Here is a 25,929-nt window from a genome sequence, read left to right on the forward strand (position 1 = left end):
GTGAACCTGTGGCGGAGGTCGTTGAAGGCCTGGAGAGCTAGTGGAGTCCAGGTGAGGCGGGAGGTCCCTTTTTTAACCATGGCTGAGAGAGGAGCTGCTGCCATGCTGAAATGACGAATGAAACGACGGTAGAAGTTGACAAAGCCGAGGAAGCGTTGGAGTTCCTTAAGGGTGGAAGGTCGTGGCCAGTTGAGGACAGCGTTGACCTTCTTCTCATCCATAGCCACTCCCTCCGCGCTGATGACATACCCGAGGAAGGAAATCTTGTCCTGGTGGAACTCACACTTCTCTTCTTTGGCATATAGTCGATGAGTGATGAGTCGTTGCAGCACGGCTTTAACATGGTTGACGTGTTCGTGGAGGGAGTTTGAGTAAATCAAGATGTCGTCGATGTAAACAATAACATAGCGGTTGAGCATGTCTCGGAACACCTCGTTAATGAAGGCCTGGAAGTAGAAGGGGCTGTCTGCCAGGCCGAAGGGCATGACCAGGTACTCGTAGTGACCGGACGTGGTCGAGAAGGCCGTCTTCCACTCATCCCCTGCACGGATTCGGATGAGGTTGTAGGCCGAGCGGAGATCCAGCTTAGTAAAGATCTTAGGTGATCGCAGTTGTTCCAAGGCCGCAGGTACGAGCGGGAGTGGGTAGCGGTATTTAATGGTGACCTCGTTAAGTCCGCGGTAGTCGATGCAGGGTCGCAGACCTCCGTCCTTCTCCTTAATGAAGAAAAACCCAGCCGAGGCCGGTGAGGTGGATGGTCGGATGAAACCCTTAGCCAGCTCCTCCTGAATGTAGGTGTTCATGGCCTCCGACTCCGTGTGGGACAGCGGGAAGATGCGCCCCCTGGGGGGAACGGCTCCTGGAATGAGGTCGATGGCACAGTCCCCAGGGCGGTGAGCGGGTAGATGAGTGGCTTTGGTGCGACTGAAGGCCTCCAGGAGATCTTGATACTCGGCAGGTATGGTGTTGGCAGGGACCTGGATCTGGGGCGGGTTGTCAGGCCTGGCCTGAGGCTGGAGGCAGTGCTGGTGGCAGTGTGGAGACCAGTGGGTGATAGTGCGGTTAACCCAGGCGATGGTGGGGCCGTGGAGGTGCAACCAAGGATAGCCCAGAATGACGGGTGACTGGGGTGATGAAATTATGAAAAGGCAGGTGGTTTCTTGGTGTGAGGGCTCAACCCGGAGAGTGAGGTCGTCGGTTGTGTGGCGGATCCTTCCAGAGCCTAGCGGTCTCCCGTCGAGGGCGGCCACTGTGACAGGTGGGGAACAAGAGAGAACAGGTAGGTGATTAGTAGCGACAAAGTCCGCATCTATGAAGTTACCAGCCGTGCCGGAATCAATCAGGGCGGAGGTCGCGATAGACATTTCTCCACAAACAATGGTTATGGGTATCTCACAGCGACTAGAGGGTATTTCATCGCTACTCACCGAGGGTGATGGACGTGGTGGACGAGTGGGACAATTAGCCCGAATATGACCAGGCTGACCACAATACAGGCACAGATTGGAACGGAGGCATCTCTCTCTTTCTTCCAACGTCAGTTTTGTAGTTCCCACCTGCATGGGTTCAGGGACCGCCTCGGCGGAGAGCGGCGGTAGGGGCAGTGGAGTAGAAGGATGATTGGACCTGCGAGCCCGCATGACATTGTCTACCCGGATGGAGAGATCGATGTATTGCTCCAGCGAGAGATCCTCGTCGTGACAGGCCAGCTCCACCTGGAGGTCGGGATGCAAACCACGGCAGTAATGAAGTTTGAGGGGTTCATCATTCCATCCACTTTGTGCAGCCAGTGTGCGAAAGCTGAGGGTGTAATCGGCAGCGGTTCTCCTACCCTGCCGCAAAGCCACTATCTGCTCCCCCTCACCCAGGCCCTCACCAACTGTCCAGTAAGGTCAGTGAGGCGATCCAGTTGTTGTTGGTGGACCAGCAGTGTGGAGGCTTGAGCCGACAACTCTGAAGACAGCTGGCGTACGGCGGCGGGATCGGCGGACTGCGTAGCCTGTGCGGGAAACTCCGACGTGGGTTGGGGCGCGGTCGCTGGATCCATAGGTGGCGAAGTTTTCTGTAACGTGGACATGAACGAATCCAGAGGCGTAGGATTCATGAGCAAACCGTTTATTAAACAGGGAGGAGTTAAACAGGCAGAGTTCGGCAACAACAGACTGATATAGTGCAGGCAAATCCGTAGGGGTAACAATAGTCCAAGCAAGAGGTCGAGGCAGGCGGCGATCAAAGGGAATAGTCCAGGTAACAGGCGAGATATGATACAAGGTAGGCGGCAAAGGTTCACAAAAACGATAAACAGTCCAGTCGGTAACGAGAAGGCAGTCCGTGAAGAAAACGCTCAGGATTGCTAGCATGGCCAAACAAAACTTCGCGAGGAAACCACTGGAGTGGCGTCCTAAAATGGCCGACCGAGTGGAAGTGACCCGGGCGACCCGAAACCGGAAGGCGGGGTCCCAGGTACAGGGTGATGGGAAGTGAAGTGTGTTAAAAGTCCGGGGACGGTTCCCGCTGGCCGCGGTCAGAGGAAGCCACAGAGACCGCGTTTGTGACAAAATTATTTGTAAATTGTTGTTTTGGAAGTGGACTTCTCCTTTAAGAGTGTACAAAGTAACATTTAAATAACGCAATGAAAGCATATAGAAGGCACAACAATGTCAGTACAGCCATAGATATCTGTGGGTACACAACATCACATGTCTAAACATGCATGATTGTTTTCAGATTATAAATCTGTTTTCACATAAAACCATAAAAATATATGACATTGCAAAGGAAAGTATTTCAAGATTGATCCACCCAGCTCTATACAAGAGAGAATCCTCGGTTTGGTCAGTTGTGTGGAGATCTTTAAAAAATGTTGTGTAAGGATGTTATTGAATATTAGTTTTGTTTTGTTTGATTTGGAATCACAACCTTTTCATAATGAGCAATCTTGTATAAGCAGCCCCCATGTTTACCTCATTTCTTCCAGTTAACATAACTGTGACCCTGGACCACAAAACCAGTCTTAAGTCACTGGGATATATTTGTAGCAATAGCCAAAAAAAAAAATTGTATGGGTCAAAATTATTGATTTTTTTTTTTTCATGCCAAAAATCATTAGGAAATTAAGTAAAGATCATGTTCCAAGAAGATATTTTGTAAAATTCCTACTGTAAAATATATCCAAACTTAATTATTGGTTAGTAACATGCATTTTTATGAACTTAATTTGGACAACTTTATAGACGATTTTCTCAATATTTAGATTTTTTTGCACCCTCAGATTCCAGATATTGAAATTGTTGTATCTCAGCCAAATATAGTTATATCCTAACAACCACACATCAATGGAAAGCTTATTTATTCAGCTTTCAGGTCATGTATAAATCTCAGTTTTGAAAAACTGACCCTTATAACTGGTTTTGTGGTCCAAGGTCACAAATGTGAAAAATTTGAAGTCAAAGACTGTAGCCCGGAAACTGTAGAGGAACTATTTCCTCTACAAATTCTCTGTACTAAACCCATGTGTTCTTATTTCTGATGTGTAAACTAGGGGTCAGCGCACTGCTGATTGTGTCTTTGGGGGAATAATAGACGTTCAGGAGCTGGAATTTGGCAGAGGTTTCGGCTACATGCAGCCTCTGACAATCAACATGCTGAATTTAGGCAACGCTCTAATGAAACAGATAGTAAGTATGCAGTTAAAGTATACAATGCTTTAACGTGCTGTTTGCTCATAAGAACCAAAGTAGCAGTTTGCAGTTCTTTACAGGCTTATTTTGTATGGCATCTGCACAAGTTTCATCTATAGCTCAACAAAAGCTGTTCTAAAAGAAATCTTGTCTTGAAACAAAAATTTTATTTATTTATTTTTTTGTATTTATTTCTGTATTTTACCCATTAACTTGTGTTTTGAGCTATGTATTTTTTCTCATTAAATAAATTAGCTCTTCAGCTATTTTGAATGCATTCTGCATTGTGGCCTTTGTTTAAGGAGACAAATTTTACATTGCACACAAATTTGATTGTTGTGCATTCATCAAATATTGATGTTTATTAACATCTTTGATTTCCAGCTCTTGGCAGACTATAAATCACCACACAAAGGACACTGTGGTTGACTTAAACCACTGCATCTGGACAGATATTTAAGTAGTCTCGATTGTAGCTTTTCTAAATATGTTTCTAGTTTTCAGACATATCAACTGTCTATTTTTTCAGGCTTCTACCAAGTGGATACATTTGTAGTAAAATACACAAAAATTAAACTGGATGCATGGCCTGTGACTTCAGCAATAAAATATGAATGGTTTCACTCATTGTGTGCTTTTCTCTCCCCACAGGAAACAGTGGCGCTGAGGGAATGCTGCAATATGTCTTGTTCATGCACCGGGGTACCTGGACCACCAGGACACCCTGGATTGCCAGGTCAAAAGGTCAGAGCCCCTCAATTCTGATCATGTTAAAAATAAAGGTTGAGGGTTAACATAATTTCTCTTTGTTTATCACTTTGTTTATCTTGGATGTGATTAAATGCAATAAATGCAATTTGACAAAAATGTGGCTTATGATGTCTTAAAGAATGTGGCTATGATGTCTTAAAGAAATTCTGCCTTTGCCGGTTTCATGTGCCAGCATCTGTGTTTTTCATTTATTATTTAGGGAAATACTGGTCAGAAGGGTCATCCTGGATATCCAGGAGATGAAGGTGTTGAGGTAAGTGAAACTGTTAGCCTGATTTCTGGTGTTACATGACCTTCACATTACATGTACTTAAGGCAAAACATATAAATAAGCACCAGAGGCATGATCTAATTAAATAGGTACTAATTCGCCTATTTCCAGTACAGAAATCGGAATATCAGGGCTCTATGCTTACTTTTCTTTTTAGGAGCATTTGTGCTCCTAACTTAACACTTTTAGGAGCACGTTCTAATCAATAATCAAAAAATCTGATCAAAAAATAGCCTTCCCATTGCGAGGTGATATTTGATTGGGGAATTAAAGGGAAGTTTTGTTTTTACCTTTGTAATGGCATTTTTCTAACTTTATTAAAAGTATCTCATCTTTTATGACATTTTTTTTTTTTAATTATATTTTATAATTTTTTTTTAATTGCTAATTAAAACAACAGAATAAGGAAAAGTAGACTAAGAATAAGCCACGAATCAAATGAAATCAGTATTAACAAAATTAATTTGTACTACAGAGATGGCACGGAAGAACACAAAAGTGGCTTGTAGATGTATTTTCATACATTTAATGAGGCTCAGAGGTGGCATGCGTGCAATCAAATTCATAAATTCATGTTCAGATTGTTTTAAATATAAAATTTTGAGACGTGTGCAGTGTGTGGTAAGACATTTATTTATCATACAGTGTAGATAGCTTCACAGTGTAGAAAATGCGAATGTTTTTTAAAATGCATAAACTTGCACTAGAATAGGCTAGGCTAATCAGTGATGATGTTCTTTGATAATGTTAGGCTGCTTTTAGCCTTATGCTGGAGCTGTTTTTTGGCAATGAAGCTAAGTATGTAAAAAATTAAATACATTAGCATGATAATATCATGTATTAGCGATCTCGCAGGCTGACGATAGGACCCAACACTACTGTAGCTTATTATTTATTCACCCTCCATACATCCTAGATGACTTCCTTCTTTCAGACAAATGGAGTCGGAGTTATATTACAATTTACCCTGGCACTCCCAAGCTTTAAGAGCTTTTTGTTTCTCCTCATCAGTCCAAAACAAGTCCAATAATATGCATCCATCCATAATAAAAGTGCCTCACACAGCTCCTGGGGGTTAATAAAGGCCTCCTGTAGCGAATCAATGCGTTTTTGTAAGAAAAATATCCATATTTAAAACGTAAGAATCATTTTAATCTGTTGTCAGAACTTGCTTCTTTGACAAGGAGCATGGCAGTTGAAACACTGTCAATTGTTATGTTTCAAATGCTAACCAATCACAACACATTTCATTTTGCGGGCCTCATCAGAACTAATCGTGCCATTTGTGCCAGGCTGGGAGAAATGTATTGTAATAATGTAAATTATGTTAAAAATAATGTGTTTTTCGAACCACCAAGCATGAAAGCATCTTCTAGTACACCACCAAAACAAAATCAAGACTTTGTAAAAGAGCATAATAGGATACCTTTAATTCTGAATCATTCTTTCGATTTGTTTGAACAGCTGATTCATCCAGGAATCAGGAATAAAGCAAGTGGCTGTCTTTGTGAATGAGAAATTGAATCATTGACTCACTATATTTGTTTAAAAACGCACGTTCATTCAAAAACAAAACACCGCTGTGTTTGAATGGAGATTCGAAGCGGCTCAGATGGGACTTATTTCAAACTATTTGTGACAACGAAATGGAGCAAAATTAGGCAATAGTGTTATAGTCAGAATATGTGAGTTACTTGTTATATATTGTTGTTTATTTAACTGTTGTATTAAATCAGTATCTCGTTTACAAACTCCCTTAAAAATCATTAAAAGCTCATCTTAGTTCATCGCAATCTTAGAAAGTTACATTATAATCAACCAAGCTCTCTACACTACACAATGAATCTCGTTTATCTATTTACACTCTCTCTACACTTTATAAATGGATTTGTCAGATATGTTTGATACATTACTCAATGTGCAAAAACACATGAAACCTTTAAAGCTCCCCTCAGCGCAAACACAAAATGTCTGGTGCTCCTAAATATTTTTTCATAGTCGTATGCAGTAGTTTTAAGCGACTGAAATGGTCACACTCTAGAGCCCTGAATATTGGATAAAGCCATTTTAAAAATTCTTGTTTCTTTTGCTGACATATTAGAGTCAAAAGTTTATACAGAACATTTTGGATATCTTTTTTTTCTGTCAAAACTGTCACAGGACAGTTTTAACAATTCTATGTTAATTATATGTTAATTATATCAATTATATGTCACTGATGCTACTGTATATATAGGACAAAACCCACATGTTTTATAGAGGATGTACGCTGTATATACTATGGATAAACAGTCTCTCTCCCGTCTTGTTTCGGGCAGGGAGACCGAGGACCACCAGGGCTGAATGGAACTCAGGGACATAACGGTTGCCGTGGAAACAGAGGAATCAAGGTAATGTAACATACGATTATCATTGGAGATCAATCTCTTGATGTTGTTTGTATCAGTGCAATGTTCTCCTTGGAATGTCTGGATTTATCTTAGTATGCAAGATAGTATCACCACTTGTAAACAGAACTTTAAATTGGTACTTTTTCAGTTTTTACTTTCAAGAACTAATCATCAAAAATTATGAATCAATGAATCAAATTGTTTATATGAAAATAAAATATTTTGTTATTTGGTGCAAGCACATTCATGCATTAAATGTGATGGATTTGTTGACTGTTACTAACTGCATGACTAGAATTATGTCAGTGTTTACTGTTCCTGTATATGAGGAGTGTTAAACCAGATGAGCTTGTTTAACAGCTGTGCTGAATAAAGAAAATGTTTTTAAATCTCATTTTAATAGGGCCAGAGAGGCTACACTGGAAATAAAGTGAGTAACAAGAGTTATTATTCTGTTTAATGGCTGTTAGCGCTATTATTGCTCCCACTTAAACAGTTACTGTTCAGACAAAAATATACATTATATTTATTTATTTTTTATTATATACATATAAATTATTTTTTTAATTGCTTTGAGTGCTTGTCCTGCTGTTTTCTTCTACAACCACAAGTTGCGCCTCAAAACAATGTAAAGGTTTTTTAACAGGGTTCCCATGGGTCCTTGAAATCCTTGAAAGTTTGTGAATCTGAACAAACAATTTCAAGGCCCTGGAAAGTTTTTGGAAATACATAGATACAGGTCCTTGAAAGTGCTTGAATTTATTTTGTGAAACAACATTTTTTTTTTTTTTTAAAAAAACATTCCATATTATTCCCTCCAGTCCACTAATGTGTTATTTCATCAACACGTCGTGCCCTATGCATACTAGCCTGCTTGATTTACTTTAGTTTGGGTGACCATACGTCCTCTTTTCCCCAGACATGTTCTCTTTTGGACCTAAAAAAAAATGCTTCTGGCGGGATATTTTAAATCACCCAAAATGTCCGGGATTCGGCTTTTACGTTCTACAGTCACCATTGATTGTGTGTGTTTTTGTAGTAAAGCCCTACATGAGACTGTTTTCTTTATAGAATATATTTCTCTATAGAATATCAGGTCTCTGTCATGTGGCCAAAAAAAAAAAAAAAAAGCAAAAGCAAATGCTTTTTTGCATAGTTGTTTTTGTATCTTACAAGGGAACACAATGTAACCTTGCTCTCACTTGAAATGCGTCCCCACATTAAGTCCTTGAATTTGAAGTAAACCAAAGTGTGGGAAGCATGTTTTAACTAGCATCTTTGTCTTGTTTAAATAAATGAAAGTTGAACAGTTCAAATTTACACAAGAATTGCATTTTTTTACATTTACAGGTTAAAAAAATGTGAAAAGTTTTGCTTAAAATGTGTTAACATATTCAGATTCTCATTAGGAATAATGATTTTTGCTTTCATGAGGCTTTTCAGCTTTCATCTTTTCCCAAGTTGCAGATGTTATTTTTATGGTTATAAAGAAGTGCAAGTACAAGTTTTATTTGTTCAGTGTTGTTGCTGGCTTTTGTAAACATGACTGTAAGTGTGTGTGACCCTTTGACCTCTGTCTCACAGGGAGAACATGGGGAGGATGGGGTGGATGGAGTGGATGGAGAACAGGTCACATCTTTATTTCTCTCCTTTTCTCTCCTCTTTCTTACACTTACAGTCATAGTATCTTAAACAAAAATGAAGTACTATATTTATATATATCTGTATATATGTTTTGCATTCAAACTGTGAATTTATTCAAAAAGCAAAGTTATCCACATTGGAGGTAAATTCTTGCATAATAAAAATGTGCAATAAAAAACGTACTAAAAATATGACTAATATCTAGGTGGAAATTGGCTTTTGTTCTGTGTAAATCAGTTTGAGTCTTGTTTTCCAGTTTTGTGCATGAAAATCATCACATAAGCAAAGTCACCTTTGGTAACAGACACTTAAACACATGCAAGAAAGTTCATAATGCACATATAATTCAATTGCATGAAAATGCAAATGATGCCTGATTTTGTTACAAATAACACCTTAAAGTATAACATTTCCTCTTTCAATGTACTTTTTTCCCACCAAGTGAAATTTGTAAGTTTAAACACTTGAAAGTAGTAGCATATCCCTCCTTAGAAAACAACTTGATTTAGAGGAATCATTCATGAGGTCCCTACTTGAAGTATCTGTAATCATAAGTATGAGCAGTTCTAACAGTATAAATAAATGTTTGAGGATTATCAGTAATGTGCTGTCTTCCAAACACTGCAATAAATTAAACCCAGTATAAGTGGGCTGTGAAACTGCTCTGTCGAGCACTGCATTGTGACTAATGAGTTATTGAGTTAGTTAATTGATTCACTGTACTCTGTTTCTGTTGCATGCAGGGTGATGCTGGCCTAAATGGGCTTCCAGGACCTAAAGGAGACCTGGGCAGAGCTGTAACTGCATTATCACACAAACATTACAAATGGCTGTTTTGTTTAGTCACAGCTGTCTATTTACTATAAAAAACATGTAAAACCAACCCAGTGGCTTCCTCACCATGTTATTCTTTCTTTTAGGGTATGAAAGGTTTCAGAGGCAGTCCTGGACCTAAGGGAGACATTGGATTGAGAGGAGATCCTGTAAGCGTACCTCTGTGTTTATACTAATTGTTTTTTGCCATCCAAACAACCTGACTTGATTTGTCTGTATATGGTTCTCTGTTTACATTAACAGGGCGCACCAGGAATAGACAACAGAATTCCAGGTCCAAAAGGCGAGAAGGGAGATACTGGGCTCCCGGTGAGGGTCCTTTTTCAATGCTTCTGGAAAATGTTCATTCGATTTGTTTGTGTTAGAGCACCAAAATGTTTCTGTTTCAGTAGCGATGTGTCATGTGTTGTATAATTACATTCTTCCTGTGTTATTATGTACACACTTCTGTAAAATCCTCCCATTAGACTGAGTTTTGCAGGCTGTCAGTTGGCACATTATAACACAGTTGTGATTAATTATAAATTGTTTGTTTAACGTTGTTCACTGACACATTTGAGCAATTTGACACAGACATATGGACACACTTGCTACTGTTCCCCTTCTGAAATGCCTTTCCTCTTTGGCTGATATCACCAGTCGCTCTCACTTTGAGTTTTTTGATGAAAACTTCTAAATTAAGAACTTTAATGAAAGAGAATCAAGTTACCAAATATCAGAAATGTATCAGATTTAGAACCACATTTCAGTGCGTCACAAGAATGTGTGACCAGTTTTAGTAAGTGTGTGTTATGTTTGTGTTTTGTTGTCAGGGTGACCAGGGGCTCATTGGACCTCCTGGCAGACCTGGAGATAATGGTGATCCTGTGAGTATTATCTGTACTAGTACTGTAGTATCTTCTAACTATACCTATAACTACATTTTTTGAAAACAGGTACAAACCTATCATAAGGCACAAAACCTAAAAGGTACATGTAGGGATGTAACGGTATGAATATTTCTTATCACGATTATAGTGACCAAAATTATCACGGTTACCAGTATTATCACAATATTGTTAAAATGTGCTTGAAATGTTACAAAAGTACTGACACATTGTCACACTCACGCACACACAAGGGGATGGAAGAGACGAGAGATGAGTAGCAATACTATTCAACCATTTATTAAACGTCTTATTTAAAAGACAAAGCATTAAACATGGAAAGAGGTTCTTAACTGAAGGTTTAGGCAGATTGCAGAAGTCCCAAAGTCCAGTAGTTGAGCCACGCCACAGCATCGAAGGAGGGAGAGACATATGCATGTGAACGGTAGACCAGACAATGGGTAAGTGGCAGAGTGTCCTTTTTATAGGGCGTGGCTCAACGAGGAACAGGTGATCTGAGTTAGAACTCGGGTGACTGTGAGCGAGTGGGTGGAGCTACCGGGTGTGTGTCAGATGAGGGTGGCAGTGGTGAATGCCTGACACTACCCCCTCCTCCAGGGGCGGCTCCCGACGCCCTAACATGACGTCGAGGGCGACCTCGACCGCGAGGGGCAGGCTGATCCGGATGATCTCGATGGAAGTCAGAGAGCAAGGTGGGGTCTAGGATGTCGTCCCGTGCGACCCAGGATCGTTCTTCTGGGCCATACCCCTCCCAGTCGACGAGATATTCCAACCGGCCCCCTCGACGCCGTGAGCCCAGGATCTCGTGGACGGTGTATATGGAAGGTGGTTCCAGGATCTCCGGAGGAGGGGGCTCCACTTCAGCTCCCGGTTGTTCTGTGGCAGAGGGATAACAAGGTTTAAGAAGGGAGACGTAGAAAGTGGGATGAATACGATACCTTGGTGGGAGCTGAAGTTGGAACGTGACTTCGTTGATACGTCTCAGGATCTTGAACGGACCAATGTAGCGGGGACTCAGCTTACGACAGGGTTGACGGAGGTGGAGATCCCGTGTAGACAACCACACCTGGTCCCCTGGTTGGAATTCGGGGGCAGGTCTCCATCGGACGTCTGCAAAGCGCTTATGTTGTCGTACAGCCCGCTGCAGATGGAGATGAGCTGAGTCCCACACTCTCTCGCTCTCTCGAAACCAGTGGTCTACCGCTGGAACATTTGAGGGTTCCTCCGTCCAGGGGAACAGCGGAGGCTGGTACCCGAGTACGCACTGAAATGGTGTTAAGCCGGTGGTATCTTGGCGCAGGGAGTTCTGTGCGTACTCGGCCCACGGGAGGAACCTGTTCCAGCAGTGTTGGTCCGTGTGACAGTATGCCCGGAGGTAACATCCGAGCTCCTGGATCTTTCTCTCTGTCTGGCCGTTGGTCTGTGGATGATATCCAGAAGATAAGTTAACTGTTACACCAAGTAATTTGAAGAAAGCTTTCCATACATGCGAGATGAATTGAGGTCCCCGGTCCGACACGATCTCCTCGGGCAAGCCGAAGTGGCGGAAGAGATGTTGGAACAGTGTTTCAGCAGTTTCCATCGCCGTAGGCAAACCCTTCAGGGGGAAAAACTTGCACATTTTAGAGAATCTATCCACCATGACCAGAATGCAAGTGTTACCTTCGGCTGCCGGGAGATCGGTCACAAAGTCCACTCCTATGTGGGACCAGGGCCTCTGTGGGATGGGTAGTGGAACCAGTTTGCCTGTAGGGAGTTGACGGGGAGAAGTAGACATGGCACAGACAGAGCAGCTCTGGACGTACCTGATGGTATCTCGGCGCATACTGGGCCACCAGTAACGAGATTGGATGAGCGAGAGGGTCCATTGGCTGCCAGGGTGTCCAGAGCCCGGAGACCGATGAGCTGTGTCCAGAAGGTTTTGACGTAGGGTGAGAGGGACGTAGATCTTGCCTTCTGGACATTCTGGCGGAGCAGCTTCCTGGAGAGTGGCGCTACGGATGTCCTCGTCCATCTCCCAAACGATGGGGCTGATGATGAGGTTGGAGGGTACAATGGGTTCTGGTTCAACGGGTTGTTCTGTGGAATGGAGTCGGGATAGAGCGTCCGCTGAGATGTTCTTAGAGCCAGGTCTATAGGTGATCTTGTAGTCGAATCGTGTGAAAAACAGAGCCCATCTGGCTTGGCGGGGTTGAGTCTTTTGGCCTCTCGGATGTATTGAAGATTCTTATGATCAGTTATGATGGTGAATGAATGTTTTGCACCCTCCAACCAGTGGCGCCACTCCTCCAGAGCAAGCTTGATGGCGAGGAGCTCTCTATTACCCACGTCGTAATTCTGCTCCGCCGGAGACAGCTTTCGGGAAAAGGCACAGGGATGGAGGAGTGGAGGCTCACCGACCGCTTGGGACAGTACTGCACCGGCTCCAGTGGTGGATGCGTCGACCTCAACCGTAAAGGGAAGTTCTGGATCTGGATGGTGTAGAAGGGGTGCGGTACTGAAGATCTTCTTGAGGTGGAGAAAGGCTTCGTGGGCAGAGGGGTTCCAGCTGATGGACTTAGGCTTACCCCTCAGGAGGGAGGTTAACGGCGCAGTAATGGTACTGTAATCCTTAATGAATCTTCTGTAAAAGTTGGCAAATCCTAGGAAGCGCTGGAGCTCTTTGACGGTAAGAGGTTGAGGCCATTCCTGAATGACAGAGACCTTTCCCTGATCCATTTGCACACCCTCGGCCGATATGATGTAACCCAGGAAGTGTACAGATGGACGGTGGAACTCACATTTTTCCAGCTTGAGATAGAGGCGGTATTCTCTGAGTTTGTGAGTTTGCTGGACGTGGTGGCGATGTTCGGCCATGTTCCGGGAGTAAATCAAGATGTCATCGATATAGACAATCACGAACCGATGGAGGAACTCCCGGAACACCTCGTTCATAAACGTTTGGAAGACGGATGGGCTGATGGAGAGGCCGTACGGCATTACCTGGTATTCATAATGGCCGGTAGGTGTCACGAATGCCGTCTTCCACTCGTCTCCCGCACGGATATGAACGAGGTTATACGCACTCCGCAGGTCCAGCTTCGTGAAGACTTGGGCTCCACGAAGCTCTTCGAGGGCGGCTGGGACCAGAGGGAGCGGATAGGGTTGCTGAATGACTTGGGAGTTGAGTTGACGGTAATCAATGCAGGGCCGTAACCCCCCCATCCTTCTTGCCCACGAAGAAGAAGCTGGAAGCGGCCGGTGAGGTCGATGGTTGGATGAATCCTTGAGCTAGGGCCTCCGAGATGTATTCCTCCATCGCCTGGCGTTCCGGGATGGACAGAGGGTAAACTCGCCCCTTGGGGAGCTGGGCCCCTGGCAGCAGATCGATGGCTCAATCCCATGGCCGATGTGGTGGTAACTGGGATAACAGTACCAATGACACAACATGACTGACAACAGTTCAACTAATAGCATGTTCAAATATCTAATGTAAATGATTAAAGAAAGCTTTGAAAACGTTTCATAAAATGTATCCCTCAGATTTCAGCCTTTAAATAAAGAAAAGGGTTTAGTCAAAATGGTAATTTATTAATAAATTATTATATGTATTTTATGTGCACATAAACCTAGATAACTTATCTGAATTGTTCAAATGTGTACAATCCACATAAGCTTGTTTTTCATCAACTGGTCAAAATTTAGGCTACAGCAGGGCATGCAAATTCTGTCAGTTTTTTTGTCCAGACAAAAACTGCACACAAGCTGAAAGTCTCTGTAAATCCACTGTTAGACACTGGATGGCGCATATGGAAAAACTGAATTACAGGCAGCTGTTTCTCTTGAACTCCGTGGATAAAGCAGAATTGCGATTAAGAACCGTACTTTAGATATTACTAGGGTGACCACCTGTTCCGCTTTACGTTGTACAGCACAGCATTTCCACCCCTTGTCCCGCACGTTGCATATTAAATCAAATCACCTTTATTTATATACCGCCTTTAACAATACAGAATTGTGACAAGGCGGCTGTACAGTATTAAATAGGAAATAGTACATCAACAATGCCAACAGTAAACACTCAATAAAATAAAATACAATATTGTGTGAAGATAAAGTGAAGATAAAGTGTCCCCAACTAAGCAAGCCAGAGGAGACAGTGGCAAGGAACCAAAACTCCATTAGTGACAAATGGAGAAAAAAACCTTGGGAGAAACCAGGCTCAGTCGGGGGGCCAGTTCTCCTCTGGCCAGACACAGAGGACTCACCAGGTCCCGTGGTCCTGTGACGACAGCCGTCTAGGTGACGAAGTCTTCACTGGGGATCCGTCTCTGGGGCTCATCTAGTCGATGTGGTCTCCGCTGACATTCAGGGCTGTAGAGGTCGTCTTTAGGTGCTGATCCACCGTCTGGGCTAAGTACGGACTGGATCCGAAGGACTGCAATGACCATCTTATCTGGATACGGACTGGATCTGGTGGTTAAGGTGACCTCGGAATAAGAAAGAAACAGACTAATATTAGCGTAGATGTCATTCTTCTGACGATGCACTGAGTACATCGGGTGTTATGGCATATTAAGAAAATGTCCCGCATTTTCATCGGTCTGTTGATTTTTAACGATCATATGAAAAAAAAACTTCCATGCGTTCTTTTGCCTTTTTAAGAAAGCTTTATATATATTCTTTTTTCGGCATAGTTTCTGCGCAAAGGATTTGTGAAATTTTGAAATGCGGGGCCCATCAAAATGCGCCCTATTTCCAGGTGGTCACCCTAGATATTACATGGGGAGAAGATAAAAACAAAATGCCATCAAATCTTTTCTGAAGACAGTCAAAACCTCCAGAGGTACATTCATATAATTAATTCATTAATATATTAATTTCATTTGTATAATTCTCGAATTATGTTTCTGCTGTGGGAGCCCAACAAGTAAAACACATGGACTGCAAATACATTAGTTACTAAATAATACAGATATTCATCCTATGAGGGTTGCGCTTCTCTAAATAAAATAATTTAGTAAATACCTGTTTACAATAAGCAATTATTCGCGTGTACACAGGACAAAGTTTGAGGGTGCACGCGTAATATCTGAGGTAGCGCAGAGCATGATCAATATATATTTGGGAGAGCAAGCCCGCTGCAATCCGAAAGATTCGTGCTGGCACCCTCACGTATTACAATGCGCTTTTTGCATTTGCCATTAAAATAACGCCCAAAACCTATTCAAATGAATAATGAAAATGAGAATTAAGTCGTAAAAGCTGCAATCCATTTCTTATTGGTTAAAATGAACGGAGACTATCTCGTGTTTTTCCGTTGGTGCTCGATCATTTCCGTGGGCGCTTAGGGATCTGCGCCTGTGCTTTAGCACGCTTTTAAAACATCCCAGCATTTCCGCCGTCTTTTCACACAAAACGAAACTACTCTGTGTGCTGTACGCAAATGAGACTGTTACGTAAAACTGTGCTTTATGCTGTAGAGTATTCATTTATCGTCAGTTGTTCAAATCGCGAAAATCGAATACGGTTATAATGATAATTAAAATATGAAACGCTAATACTAACTGTGGGGAATTTTATCATGATTTATCGTCAAACCGATAATCGTTACATCCCTAGGTACATGTTTGTACCTTGTTTACCCTTAAAATGGTAACCTAGTACTTTAAAGGGGTCATCGGATGCCCATTTTCCACAAGTTGATATGATTCTTTAGGGTCTTAATGAAAAGTCTCTAATATACTTTGATTAAAAATTCTCAATGGTTTTGTAAAACAACACCCTTTTTACCTTGTCAAAATCAGCTCAGAAAAAATCATCTCATTCTAAGGGGTTGTTCCTTTAAATGCAAATGAGCTCTGCTCACCCCGCCCCTCTCTTCTCTCTGTGGAATGACGATCTTGTTTACTTTAGTTGCATTTAGCCGCGTTTAGCCGCGTTTAGCTGCGTTTAGCCGCTAAACTTCCTAACTACCACGTTATAAGGAAAGGTGATCGCAAAGATTCATAAAAAACGCTTATACACACTTCTGCTGTAAGTGAAGCTGGATCATGAATGATTCGTGCAAACATAGACGGATATATGTAGATCGGGAGGCACATTCCCTTCACAAACAAATGTAATCCACTGCATCTTCAGCTGCTCAGATGTCGGGAGTAAATGACGACCACTATGTTCATTATTACATCCAGCAACACAACACCTCAATCGCTCAGTCGGAGATATTCTTGTCTAACTTACATCCCTGCTTCGGCATCGAAACAAGGAAAGTTATTTGACTGTTACAGCTGATCTGAGGTAAGACGCTCATGTCAATCAACTATCGTGGGAGCGGCCTCTGTTGGTGTGACGCCACACCGACAGGCATCTGAGAATGGCTTGATTTGAAAAAGGGGATATTATTTTTACCGATCAATTAAAAACCACTGCATAGATTTTTATCATTATAGGGTAGATTTGTACATACACTGCCAACACACATTAATGTTCAAACAACATGAAAAAGTGAACTTAGCATCCGATGACCCCTTTAAAAGTACATATTAGTACATGAACTGTACATGCTATAACCTTTTGAAAGGGTAAAATCACAGATTTGTACTTTTTTCTGAAAGTGTATAGTTAGTGTGCTATTCTGTGTCACTCTGTCCTAAGATTAATAATCACACACAGATTTGTACACATTTGTACGCTATTTCATATTGGATTTTTACATGTTACAGGTAGATACACAGTACTTTTACAAAAGATTGGGATATATTTTTTAAAGAAATTTATTTTATTCAAAAAGGAACATTAAATTAATCAAAAATGAGAGTAAAGACATTTATAATGTGGTAAAAGATTTCTAATAAATGCTGCTTTTCAAACTTTCTGTTCATCAAAGAATCCTGAAAAAAGACACCGTATCAGGGTTTTCATTAAGCAGCATAATCATTTTCAGCTGTGATAATAATAAAAAGGTTTTCTAGGTTTCTTGCCAAATCATCATATTGCAATGATTACTGAAGGATCATGTGACACCGAAGACTGGAGTAATGATGCTAAAAATTCAGCTTTGCATCACAGGAATAAATTTCATTTTACAGTATACTAAAATAGAAAACAGTTATTTTAAATTATAATAATATTTTACAATTTTACTGGTTTTACTGTATTTTTGATCATAAGAGACTTCAAAAAATTAAAATATCTTACTGATCCCAAACATCTGACCATGATGGACATGTGTGGGATATTTAATATTTATTGCCTGGATATTCTTTTTTTACCCTTCATAAAGTTTTATCCTTCAGATAACTTCTCAGTGTATTTTGGCAGGGTGTTCCAGGAAGAAAAGGCCCACCAGGATTGCCGGTAATGTAGCATGAAATATATACATATAAATCTGTCCTTTCACTTCTGTTCTATTTTTTATGTTCTTTTCTGTATCATTCTTTTCTAATCTTGTATGTTGTACTCTTAATTCTAATACATTTTATTGTTTATAATATTCTTGTATCTTGTTGTTATTTTTATTATTATATGTGTTATTATTAGGGCTGTCAGTTTAATGCATTAAATTCACATTACCAGATTATCCGTACTGAACATCGGGAACGATCGAGGTGCTCAACAAGATTTTTGCTCCAATTCTCGGGAGGGGAAAATCGGGGCAAAATCGGGCTAAAAATCCTATAGTGTGAGCCCGGCTTAAAGGGATAGTTCACAAAAATTTAATTCTGTCATCATTTACTCACCCTCATGTTGTTTCAAACATTTCTTTTGTGCAACATGAAAGAAGGTGTTTTGAAGGCTGTTGGTAACAAAGCTGTTTTCAAATTATAATCTTTTATGTTTCATAGTTTACATTAGGCCATTATTTTCACAGTCAAATTTATTTAGCGATTAATTTGATTAAATAATTGTAACATCATGTAATTAAACCCTTTAACTTAATTAACTGTCACCGTCCCCTCTGTGGGAATTAAAATCATATTACAAAATGTTTTCATTCATGAATTATAAAACTGTAAGTCTGGATAGTGCATTTTTATGTCTGTGTTCAAAAATGGGAGTGACAGTTAAAGGGTTAATTAGATTAAAAATTTGAATCGACTGACAGCCATAATTATTATATTTTGTAATCTAATCTGACCTTTTCTCATTTATTCCATTAATCTCAAAAGTGTTCTGTTTTCTGTTTGTTCTTTTCTAATATAATCTATTCTGGTCTGTTCTGCTGTGGTAATGTGATAATGGTGAATATGTGTATCTGTATAGGGTCAGTCTTCAAATCAAAAAGGAGAAGCTGGACAGCCAGGGTCTCCTGGTTATCCTGGACAAGTGGTGAGAACTGGGACCTTTAAAAAAAAAAAAAAAAAAAAAAAAACACACAGATAAGAAATTTCTGATGTTAGTGTTTGATTCTATGAACAGATATAGCTCCCTGATCTTTTGTGTGTGTGTGTGTTTAGGGACCACCAGGAACAAAAGGGTCAAAAGGAGGCAATGGTCCTCCAGGTGTACCTGGAATTCAGGTGTGTATTCAGTTGTTTCAACTAGTTTCATGTTCATGTTTTACCCTTAGAGTACAAAACTTATGATATAGAGCACAAAGAGAATAATACAATGACTGTTTTCATAGGGTCCCTTTGGCCGACCTGGATCTGAAGGTTCAAAGGGAGGTCGAGGACAAAGAGGGCAAAGGGTATGTAACACTGATGCATTGAAATTTTCTTCCTTTCCTTCTTTTTAATCCTGATTCTGTGAGAAATGGATACATTTGTTTCTTTGTCAGAATAGATTTGGAGTGATTTAACATTACATCACTTGCTCACCAGTGGATCTGCTGCAGTGAATGGGTGACGTCAGAATTAGAGTTCAAACAGCTGATTAAAAACATCACAATAATCCACAACTCATATTTATTTAGAACTGTTTTGGACTGTTTCTTCTTGTAAATGGTTCTTGAACTGTGCATATTTCTATCCTGATTCAGACAAGACAGTAATAATTAAAATAATTTACAGTAATGATGGATTTGTTACTTACAAACATGCAGCTTTTCACGTCACAAGATGTTAATTAATGCACTGGAGTGGTGTGGATTACTTGTGGATTATTGTGATGTTTTTATCAGCTGTTTGGACTCTCATTCTGACACCACCCATTCACTGCAGACAATCCATTGGTGAAAAGTGCTGTAATGCTGTATTTCTCCAAATCTGTTCTGATGAAGAAACAACCTCATCTACATCTGGATTTTATCTCCAGTATGTTATATAATAGTGCTGCAGCTGTATAATGCAGAACAATTCTGCGCTCCTCTTTTCATGCTGTGCCTGCTTGTTTTTAGGGTACACCAGGTGACCCAGGGCCCAAAGGAGCGCTGGGACCAGAGGGATTCAGAGGGCCTCTGGTTGGTTGTTGCATTTGTGCATTGTTAATTTGAAAATGTTAAATTACCCATCTAAACAATATGAAATAGTTTCCAGTTTAATATATGACTTTATGCAACCAGGGACAAGATGGAAGAGATGGGTATGGACCTGCTGGGCCCAAAGGACACAGGGTACCTGTGCTATGCGTGCATGAATTAACTGAAAAATCAGAGAAATTCTAAGAGAAATTTCTGTACATTTTTTGATATATTAAACTAACAGAATAAAATTGCTTTTAGGGAAGCACAGGATACTTTGGCCTCCCTGGTTTGCAGGTGTGTTAAAGCTAGTTAAACATTTGTTGCTCATCACTAGGCATTTCATGTAATTGTGTAAATGTTAATTAATAATAATTTTGAATTAATACAATTATATAACAATATTAATATCAGTGTTTATAACAATAGGGTGAGGATGGTACCAAAGGATCCAGTGGAAGTAAAGGACATAAAGGTTATCGAGGAAGACCGGTACACTTTCATCTAATTTGACTTTTTGCTTATTTATTAACCTTTTGAAAAGTTGATGTCCAATAAAACATATGTATTTTTAAACTATATTAATTTGCTTAACATTATAGAGAAGGTTCTATATGTTTACAGGATACTTGTTATGAAGTTTTTGCAGTTATTTTGTATTATGTGTTGATGTGATCAGGGAAACGCAGGTACTCGCGGTTCTCAAGGTACTCCAGGAGAGAATGGGATGGACGGACACAGGGTCAGTCATTTGCAAACACTTTCTTACATATTAAATAAATATTTATATACATCACAAAGCCTTGTCAGTTTATTCGTCTGGGCTTTTGGTCGAAACTGACTGAAAAAAAAAACTTCATTGGAATGCAATGACACTTGGTGACTTTTGTGGAGACACACACACACGCACACACACACACACAAACATGATTCCGATATGTTAAAGCGTCAAAACATAAAAAAGTAACACTTGGCACCTTTGGAGTCAAAAATGACAGTGAAAAAAGTTGCATTAAAAAATCATAAAAATTGTATAAATAAATATAAAATCCACATGATAATAATTTTATTGAACAATTTTTTTTTTTTACATTGGTTTTTGTGGGGAAAAAAAATAGTTGCATTTCAAGGCTTTGGTTACTTGACTGTAAAGGTACCAGAAATGAAGGGGCTCAGAGTTTAGTTTATTTTTATGGAAAAAATAGCTTATAAATACTTTATAAATATTACATAGTACCATAAAATCCCCTCGCATTTCCAAATAATATTTAAAAAAATGACTGAACAAAAATACCATTTATTTTCCAGGAAAAAAAGTGACATTTTAAGGCTTCTGTCACTTTTGACCATAAAAGTAGACTCGGAGGGTTAATCAAATGTAAATAAGGTTTACTAAGATGTTTCTGTTCATATTTATTAATTTGTTTTAATTTTATTGTATTTTTAGGGTGAAAAAGGACCTCCTGGAATCAGTCCAATGCCTGTAGGTTCATATTAGCATAAATTATCTTTAAATTGTATTAAATTACTCATCAGTTCCAAAAGTTTCATTGTTTTCCTTCTGTCCTTCTTTTCTGCTTCTGAACAAAAGGAATGCGACCTGGTCGATTACATACGCAAAAACTGTCGTAAGTTCTGAGCGTCTAATATCGAAAGAATGTCAAACAGAATGACTGCTAGTGGTTTTTAATCATGAGCATTATCTCATTGAATTATTTGATTTCTCTTTTCATGATCCCTTATATGTGCTTATGTTAAACCTTGAAATCATTTGAAATGCATCTAAATTTTCTCTTTCATTTTGTATCCACAGCTTGCTGCTCCGGTATGTTTTGCCTTATACTTTAACATTTAAATGCCTCATTTATCAGTAACGTTTTTGCAAATAGTAAATTAACTTTTTTTTTTGTTCCAAAATGCTTTCAGATAATGGTACCCAGTGTCCAGTTCACCCCACAGACCTGGTGATAGCATTAGACATGTCTGCAGGTGTAACTCCTCAAGTGTTCGAGCGCATGCGATCTGCTGCTCTATCCTTACTGGAAGACATTTCCATTGCCGAAACAAATTGTCCATGGGGAACACGAGTGTCTGTGATCTCCTACAGCAGCGAGTCCAAGAACCTGATCCGTTTCGCAGACCACCTTAAGAAGAAGATCCTTTTGGAAACTATAAGAGCATTCGCTCTAGAGAGAACCACAAAAACCAGAGACATCGGACAAGCCATGAGCTTCGTGGCCCGGAACATCTTCAAACGTTCCCGAAAGGGCAGGCTTATGAGGAAAGTGGCCGTGTTCTTCACAAATGGGCCATCGAGGGATGAATTAAGCCTTGCAACAGCCATGCTGGAGTTCAAGGCTGCAGACATTGGCCTTGGAGTGATCGCCTTAAATCCTGCTGATGATGTGAGGCGAGCAATGCAGGTAGATGAGAAAACATTGCAAGTCAACTTATTGTTCCAAAGTGATAAATGGGAAAATAACAGTGTTAATGCTGCCAAGTTCTTTAAATAGAATTTCAGCTGTAAAGTTGCAAACAAAACAGACAATAGTGTCATTGTTATTATTACAAAAACTCCATTTGGTTCAGTGTGGATTCAGTTCAGTTCACTAACATTGTCAGTGTTACAAGTTCATCAGTTATTAAACAAACCCAGTTCCACTTTAAATGTAATTTATAGGGCTGTGACGGTGGCAGTTTTTTTTCCACCGCGGTGGTAATGGACCAACTACCGTCGGTGGCGCGGTGTTGATATGTAATTTTGAAACATAACAAACGTGCGGTTTATTTTAGCCTACATAACACTAAAGTAAATATCAAAGAAATTATACAGTTAAATAAGAAAGTAGCCAAAATAAGAACAGTAAATATTAAACAAACATTTTTGCATAAATTCGTAACAACCTCGCCCAACCCTTGTCCGACAGTTCATTAAAATTACCGGGCCGAGTTCGACTGGAGCCCGAGTCTTTCTCTCTCTTTCCCATTACACTGTTGCACCCTTTAAAATAGCTCAGCTTTGTTTTTAATAGGAACGTGGTTACATTTCTTTTTGTTTCTTTATAAAGTTAATTTGGAAATATGTTTGGAACATTTTTGTTTATTATATTAAGATTTTTGCAGTAACAAGTGGCCAGAGGCAGGCAGTGAGTTGATCACAGCCTATATTGATCAATTTTGTCTTCTCAAATCATCACGACTTGCCTAAAATAAAACCAAGCATATCACAATGTTATTTTATGCGCATACAATCCTTTGTTGGAGAGGGGAAGCTAAATGCGCTTTGCAGGACATGGAGGCGCCAGCGCAATCACTTGCAAAAAAATGTAATTACGCTGTAATCTTTGCTCACAAAGGTATATCATCCAGAACTGTAAAGAATGCAATTTTATTTGCGTGCACTCACAATATTAACAAAATGTTGTGCTTTTGTAAAAATAAAGAAAATAAACAAGATGCGCTTTCTGGTGTTGAACAGGAGCACTGCACAAAAATGAAACTAAGCTTTAAATTATTACTTTACTACTTTAAAACTAAAAAAAAATTCAAATCGAAAACAAAAACTCTTTCATTATTAAATCCGTGGAGATACATTTCTCTCCTAAAGCACGTCCAATGAGCAGATGGCGAGTCAGAATCGTCATCTTTGCGACACTGGCTCAGAAAACACTAGTTTATTAAATATTCATTCAAGTATGTCCATTTCCCTCCGACACATTCATAGTAATTACCCCGGAGCTTTGCAAGCTTTAGCCTTATTGTGTGCGTATGAACGCGGATCTCTTCCAGCAGCTGCCGGCGGGGACACTAAACATGGCCACGGTAGAATAATTGTTGCAGAAACACTGTATTTTATGCTTGTTATAGATTGTGTGACGTCATGTGCAGTACCGCCGGTGGCAATCGACCACCGTGGTGGCAACAGACGACCGCGGTGGCGCGGTTGTCATTGGGACCGTCACAGCCCTAGTAATTTCTAATTGTTTAATATTGTGTAGTGGATAATAGTGTCATTATTCAGCTCAAGTCATTTCAGTGTTGATCGTTCCCAAAGTTCTACATATCCATTTGCAAACTGGTCATTTCAATCTCAAATATCTGTCTCAGGTTGACGACACACGAAGCTACATTATTGTTGATGGCAGAGGAGTAAATCGCATTAAACGGTGCATCATTTGTTTTGGTAAGCTCCATTACAGATTCACATCAGAACCTTTTCACCACTTAGAGCAACCAAAAATTTAAAGCTGTGAAGCAGTGACAGTTTGTTCCAAACCCTACAGTATGTAGGCAGCATTTTAAGTCATAGACATAGACATTTCCAAAATGTAAGCAGCATGACGCTACATCTAAAAATATCTTATTTTATTCAAATTTTAAGGGAACATTCACACAGAATGGGACAGTGGAGAAAAAAGATTCAAGATTTAGAATTCAGTTTTTAGAAATTGAGCTTATTTTAACTTAAGTGCCGCATTTTAGAATGCAGTGTCATGTGCAACATGAAAGATGTCAAAATATGAGTGCCATGGTCTAACATATTTACATTAAATAAATACGTAAATAAAAAATGTACCATTATTTGTGTGCATTATATATTTGTTTGCGCGCCATTATCTTAGCATCATCAGCAAGCTAACTTCCCAATGAAAAGTCAGTCCCTTAATGCATTGCAAGAATCTCAGTAAAAATCCATATATGATGGCAGACAAAGTTATAGAAATGTTAATGCATGCTTTGACCAATATTTGCATGCATTATTTATTTTTATGCTCATTAGTGTTCCATGTCATTATATTAGCAACTTCAGCATGCCAACTTCCTGATGAGAAGTCAATCCCATAATGCATTGCAAAAAGCTCAGTAAAAACTGATTCCAACCCCCTAAATATGCAAGTTATGACCAATATTTGTGTGCTTTATATATTTTTATGCTTATTAGGGTTTACCTTACCATTACCTTAGCAACATCAGCAAGCCAACCTTCCAATGAGAAGTTGACCCCCATTGCAACAAGCACAGTAAAAATCCATTTTTAATGGATTAATAATTTTATACTTATTAGAGTATTATGTCATCATCTTAGCAATGTCAGCAAGCCAGCTTCCCAATAAGAAGCCAATCCCATAATGCATTGCAACAAGCTCAGTAAAAATCCAACTATGATGGTGGATGAAGTTACAGAAAAGTTATTTCTAAACCCCCCAAAAATGCATGCTTTGACCAATATTTGTGTGCATTATTTATTTTTATGCTCTTCAGAGTATCATGCCATTATCTTGCCAACATCAGCATGCCAATTTTCCAATGAGAAGCCAATCCCATAATGCACTGCAACAAGCTCAATGTTGCTTCTAATTCCCCTAAAAATGCAAGCTTTGACCAATATTTTTGTGCATTATTTATTTATATGCTTATTAGACTATCATACCATTATATTAGCAACCTCAGCATGCCAACTTTCCAATGAGAATTAAATCCCATAATGCATTGCAAGAAGCGCAATAAAATTCCATCAATAATGGTTGACTAAGTTAAAGAAATTTTTACTGTAAATGCAAAAAATGCATATTTTGACCAATATTTGTGTGCATTAATAATTTTATTCTTATTAGAGTATCATGTCATTACCTTAGCAACATCAGCAAGCCAACCTCCCAATGAGAAGTCGACCTCATAATGATTCTAAACCCCCTACAAAATACATGGTATGACCAATACTTGTGTGCAGAATTTATTTTTATGCTTATTAGAGTATCATGCCAGTATCATCATCTTAGCAATGGACAAAGTCCCAAAAAAAATGTTGACTAATATTTGCGTGCAGACTTAATTTTTGTGCTTATTAGAGTATCATGCCAGTATCATGCCTTTGGTGGACAAAGTTAAAAAAAATGTTGACTAATATTTGCGTGCAGACTTAATTTTTGTGCTTATTAGAGTATCATCCCAATATCTTGCAACTCAGCATGACCAACTTAAAAAAATGTTAAGTAAATCCCAAAATGCATATTGCAACAAATAGTAAAAATCCAGAAATAATTTTGGTGGACAAAGTTAAAGAAATCTT

General features: G+C 39.7%; 1 protein-coding gene across 1 annotated transcript in view; it reads left to right on the plus strand.

Moving 5' to 3' along the window:
• Positions 1–25,929, plus strand: part of LOC127175221 (collagen alpha-6(VI) chain) — a 48,850-nt gene that overhangs the window by 16,758 nt on the left and 6,163 nt on the right. Inside the window, 25 exon segments of the mRNA XM_051126160.1 lie at positions 3,542–3,568; positions 3,571–3,677; positions 4,332–4,424; positions 4,651–4,704; positions 7,041–7,112; positions 7,516–7,542; positions 8,697–8,741; positions 9,500–9,553; positions 9,677–9,739; positions 9,834–9,899; positions 10,403–10,456; positions 17,780–17,815; positions 18,722–18,787; positions 18,916–18,978; positions 19,086–19,148; positions 19,797–19,859; positions 19,962–20,012; positions 20,121–20,156; positions 20,289–20,351; positions 20,539–20,601; positions 21,307–21,342; positions 21,451–21,487; positions 21,673–21,684; positions 21,786–22,282; positions 23,967–24,042. Coding sequence (XP_050982117.1) covers positions 3,542–3,568; positions 3,571–3,677; positions 4,332–4,424; positions 4,651–4,704; positions 7,041–7,112; positions 7,516–7,542; positions 8,697–8,741; positions 9,500–9,553; positions 9,677–9,739; positions 9,834–9,899; positions 10,403–10,456; positions 17,780–17,815; positions 18,722–18,787; positions 18,916–18,978; positions 19,086–19,148; positions 19,797–19,859; positions 19,962–20,012; positions 20,121–20,156; positions 20,289–20,351; positions 20,539–20,601; positions 21,307–21,342; positions 21,451–21,487; positions 21,673–21,684; positions 21,786–22,282; positions 23,967–24,042 — 1,824 coding nt within the window.

The sequence above is a fragment of the Labeo rohita genome, chromosome 13 (genome assembly GCF_022985175.1).
Source record: "Labeo rohita strain BAU-BD-2019 chromosome 13, IGBB_LRoh.1.0, whole genome shotgun sequence".
In the NCBI taxonomy this organism is placed as follows: Eukaryota; Metazoa; Chordata; class Actinopteri; order Cypriniformes; family Cyprinidae; genus Labeo; species Labeo rohita.